This window comes from Chenopodium quinoa, unplaced genomic scaffold (assembly GCF_001683475.1).
Source record: "Chenopodium quinoa cultivar QQ74 unplaced genomic scaffold, ASM168347v1, whole genome shotgun sequence".
NCBI lineage: Eukaryota > Viridiplantae > Streptophyta > Magnoliopsida > Caryophyllales > Amaranthaceae > Chenopodium > Chenopodium quinoa.
Genome location: NW_018743292.1, coordinates 10470762 through 10478929, shown reverse-complemented (window position 1 = coordinate 10478929; position 8168 = coordinate 10470762). Strand labels below are relative to the sequence as shown.

The 8168-nt window shown below is 37.4% G+C and overlaps 2 protein-coding genes across 2 annotated transcripts; one reads left to right on the top strand and one right to left on the bottom strand.

Moving 5' to 3' along the window:
- Window positions 1-236: 236 nt before the first annotated feature.
- On the top strand, window positions 237-3452 carry LOC110736976 (gibberellin receptor GID1C-like). Its single transcript, XM_021917320.1, has 2 exons — window positions 237-1291; window positions 1846-3452. Exons 1-2 carry the CDS (start codon window positions 1253-1255, stop codon window positions 2875-2877), a joined length of 1071 nt encoding a protein of 356 aa, XP_021773012.1. The 5' UTR covers window positions 237-1252; the 3' UTR covers window positions 2878-3452.
- Window positions 3453-5232: 1780 nt separating this feature from the next.
- LOC110736975 (myosin heavy chain, embryonic smooth muscle isoform-like) lies at window positions 5233-7902 on the bottom strand. Its single transcript, XM_021917319.1, has one exon. The coding sequence runs from the start codon at window positions 7342-7344 to the stop codon at window positions 5428-5430; it is 1917 nt and encodes a 638-aa protein (XP_021773011.1). The 5' UTR covers window positions 7345-7902; the 3' UTR covers window positions 5233-5427.
- Between the last annotated feature and the right edge of the window lie 266 nt (window positions 7903-8168).

The window sequence follows — 8168 nt, the reverse complement described above, 5'->3', positions numbered from 1 at the left end:
TAATTGGGTCAAACTTTACTGAATTCAAAATTGACTTGACCCGATACTAAACTAGGTGAACTTAAGATTATGTTGTGGAGTTAAGCCATGTACCATCAAAATCAAATATTGGCCATTAGTTTCTCTCAAAACATACAATTAATGAAAGTGATAGAATTGGAAATTCAATTAACATATGTTAATAGCTTATTTTGTAGCAAGAAGCTACAAATCACTAATTCGTTATCTATGTATTTGAATGGAAAACGCCAAAATGTAATCACAAATCGAAACCGACAAATCACATAAAACAAAATCACAATAAAAGTTAAATCCCTCCCCAAGATTTTCATCGCCCATCGAATCTCATACATTCAACACAATTCGTCAATCTCTAACCCCCCTCACTTTCTGAACCCAACAAATCTTTAAAACCGTTCAAACTTCCCATACTTAGTCACTCCCCCAGTCTCCCCTCTCGACCCCCTCCCTCCTAGCTCGTCAAAACGGACTAGGAGGTCGGTATTACTCCTCAATACTCATCACTTACCAAATAAACAACACAAACAATTTAATAAAAAATCAAAACTCATATCGTCACCAAATTTGTTAAAATCTGAATTAATATCCAACTTTGATAAGACGCTACAAAAATAGCTTCTGCAACACCTCAAAAAATAAAACTTTTTTTTAAATTTTTTCTCCCCTCTTTGTTCTTCTTCTTCATCTTGTTGTTCTTCAATAGTGTCCAAATTCAATTCGCCCCACTTGCTAGTTAGCCGTGGCATATGCGTTGTCACTATTTTACGCCTCACGTTTTTATCCTGCACACCCTCTTTCTCTCTCCTCCCCCTCCTCTTCTTTTCTTCCCTGTCTTTGTCTCCTCTGTTTTGTTGCAGAACAAAGAAAGAAAAATTTAAACCCCTTTTTATTTTATTTTTCAAATTTTTATTTCTATTTATTTTTTCTCTTTAATCTTAAGTATCTTTACAAATTGCAGCTATTTCCACACTGGTTATTATTCTGCCCACTTTTTTTTTCTTCTTCTTTATTTATTACTCCTACTTTCAACAATTCAACCCCCATCACTTCTCAATTAAAAAAAAAAAATAATAATAATAATAAATAATTTTCTGGGTCTTGCTGCTTCTTTAATTTTCCTGTCCTTTTCACGCGGTCTGTGTTAGATTTATGTTGAATTTCTGATGTTATCTGAGTTGGGGCTTTGGAGATTTTATCTGGATTTTTGAGTTCTTCGCAAGATTCTCTCTCTATGGCTGGAAATAATGAAGTTAATGTTAATGAGTCTAAGGTAATTTTTCACCTTTTTCGTTTTTTTTAATCTTAATTTTGTCTTATTAATTGTGTTCTTATTTTGCCCAGATATCTTAATTTTTCTGGGTCTGATGTTATTTCAGTTTTGCTGGGGTTTAATTTGAGGGATAATTACTGCTATATTGCCAAAAAAAAAAATTGTATCTTTTTGTCTTTTATGCGTTTAATTTGTTTTTGATTATGTTAATTTAGTACTTTAATAGCAATTTTTAGCATTTGGGGGCTTTTAGGTTTAAGTCTTTCTCACACTGAATGGGTTCATTTTGTTGGTGGGTATGACTAATTATAGGGTTTAAATTCTGCAATTAAGTAATTATAGCAAGCAAGCTAATTTTGCTATTTCTGTACAGATCAATTTGAGCTAATTGGGTAATGCCTAAATGTGGAAATAGTTTTTTTTTTTTTTGGTACGATTAATGTTGAATTTGATTTGGGATTTTGTTAATTTTGTGTTCTTATGTTGATATATATTTGTTAAAATGGCCAGGGAAGTTGATATTTGTTCAATTGTTTGTTTTTTGTAATGTATAGAGGGTTGTACCACTGAATACATGGATTCTGATCCAAAATTTCAAAGTGCATTACAATATGCTTCGGCGTCCTGATGGCACTTTTAATCGTTACCTGGCCGAATACCTTGATCGTAAAGTTCCTGCTGATACAAAGCCGGTTGATGGTGTTATTTCCTTTGATGTTATCATTGATCGTCGTACAAGCCTCCTTTGTAGGGTATACCGTCCAGCCATAGCTGAAGAAGTAGAAGAAGAACAAGAACAAGACCAAGAAACTAGACCAGTGTGGAGTATTATTGATCTCGAAAAGCCTGTTGAGTCCGATGTTGTTGTTCCGGTGATAATCTTCTTTCATGGGGGGAGCTTTGCCCATTCATCTGCCAATAGTGCTATCTATGACATACTTTGTCGGCGGTTAGTTGGGGTTTGTAAGGCTGTTGTGATTTCTGTGAACTATCGGCGTGCCCCTGAAAATAGGTATCCTTGTGCCTATGATGATGGATGGACTGTTCTCAAGTGGGTGAACTCAAAGAATTGGCTCCGGAGTAAGGACTCAAAAGTACATATATACTTGGCCGGAGATAGTTCTGGTGGCAATATAGCTCACAATGTTGCTGTACGAGCAATTGATTCTGAAATTGAAGTTCTTGGAAACATACTTCTCAATCCTATGTTTGGTGGACAAGAGAGGACTAAATCAGAAGATCGTTTGGATGGGAAATATTTTGTGACTTTGCAAGACCGCGATTGGTATTGGAGAGCATTTCTTCCTGAAGGGGAAACTCGGGACCATCCAGCATGCAATCCATTTGGTCCCCATGGTCGAAGCCTCAAAGGATTGAAGTTTCCTAAGAGTCTTGTGGTGGTGGCGGGGTTGGATCTTATTCAAGATTGGCAATTGGCCTATGTAGAAGGGCTGAAAAAAGATGGCCAAGATGTGAAGCTTCTATATTTGGAGGAGGCAACAATTGGGTTCTACTTGTTGCCAAATAACTGTCACTTCTACACTGTCATGGATGAAATCCGGGACTTTATGGGTCTTAATGGGTAGCTAGTTCAATCAGATGACAAAAGAAAGGTTAATACAGGTCACTTTGGGGCACCTCGCTCCTTCCTAGTGTGCAACTTACTATGTGAGTAGTGCTAATTATTTTCTTTGATATCTGTTTAATACGTATGGGTAGATAATTAGTTGCTGCCTTCATTGGTCAAAGCGATGATTGCTGGGCTTTCTTGCTGGTGCAGAACGGCTTAAAACTGAATTTTAGTAGTGTCGTTTGATAGTTGTGGAATTGCTTAAAACTGGGCAGTTTCCATTACTGTATGAAGTTGATAGTAGTAGTAGGTCTTTACAGAGTTGTGAGAAATTCGGGGCAATTGCTGGTTGTTTCTTTTTGCTTCTGGCCGAAAAGGTGGAGAAGTAGATCACTAGACAGGCTGTGGTGCTCTGCCGAATGGAGCTTGCTACTACGCTAATAGTAGTATAGTACTAATTAAAGAACATGGGCAACATGTTTCTTCATAGATACTGTAAAATCTGTATGTGTATACATATATATATATCTTCAATATATTAAATGTAAAGTGTGCTGATCAATCTTATGCTATTTATCCTTCTACGATCAATTCTCTTGTTTGATGTTCTTGAAACTCTTTACTCGGCAACTTCTGTTTTCATGCCTATTTGTTGTACTCAGCAAGCTGTCATACCTGTATTTTGGATTTTGGAATGAATTCGCGCATACTCTCCCTCCCTAACACAAGGTGCAAGGGCAGAGGTGCAGGCGAGTTTTGAAGTATAATAGGGGATATTACTTGTCTGTTAGATCTAGTGAAGTTTCTTAAGAGATTTTTTGAATGTTATACTAGATTCTACTAGTCTACTCCATTAATTCTTTTCTGTCAATTTGGTCCTTGTGTATCTTCTCTGTTCTTTTTTCATCTTCTTTTGATTAGCAGTGTGCCTAAATGCAACCCCTGTAAGCACACAGTTGAGGCGATATTTTTATACCAGCCGACCTCTAAAGCTTTAATTCACTGTAATTAGAGCCAACTGCTTTGCATCCTTTTAGTTACACGATTCCTCGAACAGCATCAAACTCTCACATCCATCAGATCAAAAAAATCCAACTCCGTAAGTCCCGTAATAGACACTACTCTGTACGGAGTTCTCCGTACTGAGTATTAGCTAACCATTAGCTCATGGTTTCAATTTTATTCTTTTGGAACTTCTTATGAGTCTAATTGAAATGATTGGAAAAACAGACAGCAATTATTCTTACTTAAATCATCATCAATTTGATGTGATTAACATTTGTCACACTCACTTTTTTCGTCCTTTTTCCTCAATGAGGGAGGGAGGGCCTGAAAAGTGAATAGTAAATTTGTGTGGTCTATGAAAGCATGCAATTTGAAAGTGTGCTTTTAAACATACAGAATATGATTTGATTGTAGTTGGATTTTTTTGGCATAGTAAAGCAAATTGCCAAACAAGTTACATTGATTGGTTCTTTACTTAGTTGAGATTTTTGACTCCACGTTATACACTTCTAAACCTTGTAATAGGTAAATACAAGTTTCTCATATTGATAAACTTTGTAAGTATCTCTAAGGGTATGTTAGTCATTTCAGTCTGTTAATTAGGGAGAACATTGTAATTTCCTACAAACTTTGTAGATGTCATCAATAGACGATGTTAGCTACACGCATACACCGTTTCTCCTTCCCTCAACAGCAACACTGCAACTGTTAAAGAAACCTCAATTATTCAACAATGGAAGTCGAGGAATCATCAATTCCTTCGACAAAACATCTACCCTATTAGGGTTAACCTTTCCCTTAATTTCTATATTTTTTTATTAGGGTTTTCTTTAAATTTAGCGACCCGAATGTATAATGTTCTTGATAATGTGGGTAAATCTCGTTCATACGATGCAACTGGTTTTTAGCGCCATTGAAGATGGTTCTCGAAAATGGAAGATGATAACAAACGGCGTGAACTCTATGTTAATTTCTACTTTTCCAACCCATTAATACAGTCAGCAAAAGAATGAATCTAAAATAGAAACTCATAATCACAAAAATGCCATTAAAGATACAAGTTTCGTTTCTCTAAATGAGAAACTGGGGCTTGCCCCCTTGTAATAGTAGTATACAACACCCTACACTCCCCTTAATAATTTCATTATTGTTGGTGGTTGGACTTTGGATTTATTCATAGGACAATATATCTCCCTTTCTCAAATTGCAAACAGCTATTATAATTCCGTACCATTTGTTCCTTTGTCGTTGTCAATGCGAATACGACTATGCCCGTTACATTATGTTTCCAAATACACCTAAATGAGAACACGGATGGAATTTAATTGCACCCAAACAAGAATACAAGATGCATGCATTATCATTATCATCATCATCTAATTATTCATTATTATTGCATTGCAAAATTTACTTTTCATCAAAAACATACTAGTAGTAGTAAGTAAAACAAAATTAAACAGTCATTCTTTCATAGAAGAAGAAAACATCTTAGTTTTCAAATGTCAACTATTTTTGTCATTCTAAAGTTTTTTTAGCAAAAAGGATTTTCACTATTCACTCATCAACGAACCCTTGAAGCATAAGCAAATGAAACAACAGCAGCCAAAATTGTTGTTGCAGAAGAAACCAAAGTCCAGAAGCTTTTCTTCTTCCTTTCCTCTAACAAAGAGTATTGCAAACTCTCCATTTTCTGTTGCACCTCTCCTACCTTCTCATCCCTCTTCTTAAAAACCGACCTCATCGCCTCCAACTCTGACAAAATCGGTTTCAATTCACCACTGATGCTTCTTTCATTCGCCTTGATCCCTGCATCATCACCTCTCTTCTCGTTTTCCATAGACAGTTGGGTGACAGTGTTTCGCACCATAGACACCACCAACTCGAACATCTCAGTTTTCGCCTTCATAGTATCCTCTAGCTCATTGACTACCCCCTTGTGTGTGGCAAAATCCTTCTCAATCAACTCCTTATCTTCCTTCAATTTGTTATACTTGCTCTCAATCTCTTTCTTTTCTCCTACAAGGGAATCACTGGCAGTCCTTAAACCCTCAATCACCTTCGCAGTATCCTCCATTTTCTTCGAAATTTCCGATACCTTAACCTGCAAAGTCATCCCATTCTTCTTCTCCTCATCCAAGGTCTTCCTAACCTCATCCCTTTCCTTGGTAACTCGGGTTAATTCACTCTTGTGATCATCAATTTCAGAGGCTAATTTCTTGTTCAATTCGACATTATTCGTGTTCGATTCTTTCACCAATGACAACTCTCCTTGAACCTCTAACAACTCATTCTTCAACCCAGAAACTACATTACTCACCTCCTTGAACTTACTCTCCAATTCAACAAGTTCTTCCCTAACTTGTTTTGCACTCTCAAGCTCCTTCTCTAACTCTCCCAACCTCGCCTCGACACTCGATTTCTCACCCTTCAACCTCTCCATCTCCCTCTTCCTCTCATTCTTCTCCTCCAGCAAATCACTCAACCCCTTCTTAGCCTCCTCCAATTCCGCCACTGTCCCAGCATTACTCTTCTCCAATTCAAAAAACTTCTCCCGCCATTTCTCCTCATCCTCCCTAACACTCAAAACAACACCATTCAATTGATCAACTTCCTTCTCCAATTCATTGATTCTCACATTACTCTTCCTCCTCTCGTCACACAACTCATCATTCGCCCTCGAAACCGCCTCCTTTTCACCACTCAAACCCTCAATTTCTCCCTTCAAACCCTCACGATTCTTCTCCATCAAACCCAATTCACTCCTCATCCTCTCAACCTCCTCCTCCTTCTCCTTCACCACCTTCGCCGAAACTTCATACTTCACCTTCAACCCTTCCAACTCCTTAACAACACTCCTCTCTTTCGATTCCGCCACACCAATCTTCTCCCTCAATCGATTAATCTCCTCCGCTCGAACACCCAGCTCATGATTCAACTCATTTCGCTCTCGAATCGCTTGATTAACACCCTCCTTCTCTCTCCTAATCTCATTCCTAAGATCATTCTCCAATTTCTTCATCAATCCAATCTCATAATCACCATCAAACTTCGCCTTCTCCATCTCATCCCTCTCCTTCACAACAACCCCCATTTCTCTCTCCACTTCCTCCAATCTCTTCTCAACCCCTTCTTTCTCTCTCCTCAACAACCCCACCATCTCCGACTCCATGAAAACAGACACAACCTCCTTCACAACCTCCACTTCAGCCCCTTCATCCTTCACCCGAGTCAACTCAGCTCTCAACGCTTCAACCTCCGATTTACACCGAGTCAACTCCGAGTCAAGCGATTTAATCTCCTGCCGCTTCTCAACAGTCTCCTTAAGAAGCATTGCATTCAACGAATGCAAGCTTTTGAGCTTATCCTTGTCATTTGCAGAAGGGTCATCAATGGCGGCGGTAGTTTGGTGGTTGTTTTCCTCCATTTTTGTGGGATTTTGTGGGGTTTGAGTTTGATGGGTAGTTTTCTTTTTGGCCATACTAAAGTGGGTCTGAATCAAATAAGGCTCTTGTTTATGGTGGGGTGAAGACGATTGAAAATGTGAGGTGATTGGGAATTTCTAGGGTTTATTTGAACGGCTGATAAAAAGAGGAGATATAATAAAATTGGGAATTTTTTGAAAAAGAGTGAGAGAGTAGGAGGAGAGAGAAAAGAGGGGTTTAAAGGTGGAGTAGGGTTTTTAATTTTTGATTTTTGAAGTTTGGTGGAATTGGATGGATTCGATGCATTTCAAATTCAAAATGAAGTGCAGTTTTCGAGGGACATTTTGATTTTTTTGGGTGTTACAGAGAATCAAAAGAATGCCGGAAACAAGGCCTTGTTTCAAGCCACGTGTTTTCCACGTGATGGCCTCTTCGTTTGCCATTTTTTCTTTTTGAAAAAAAATAAAAATAAAATAAAATTAAAATTACCCTAAATAATTACTCTATCTGTCTTTGAATTATTGTCCTCTTATGCAGTTAAGCATGGACTTTAGAAATACTAAGACCCTATTCTTTTGAGCTACTATGTTCTATTATGCTCTTCTTTACTCTACTCTGCTAAAATTTGTTCTGCTCTGTTGATTCAATTTGCTCTGCTTTGCTTTGCTTCGGCTACCCAGAAGCTCAAAAGAATAAAGCCTAATTTGTTTTAAACTGATCGCACTAGTTGATTGACACACTTATTACAGTACAATTTTATCGTAATATTGTAATTACCTCTTTTTTTTAAGGAAATTTTGTAATTCTCTATCATGGAGTAAAATATAAAAAGTTGATACAATAAAAATATACCTAAAGACTAAAAACATATTACATAACA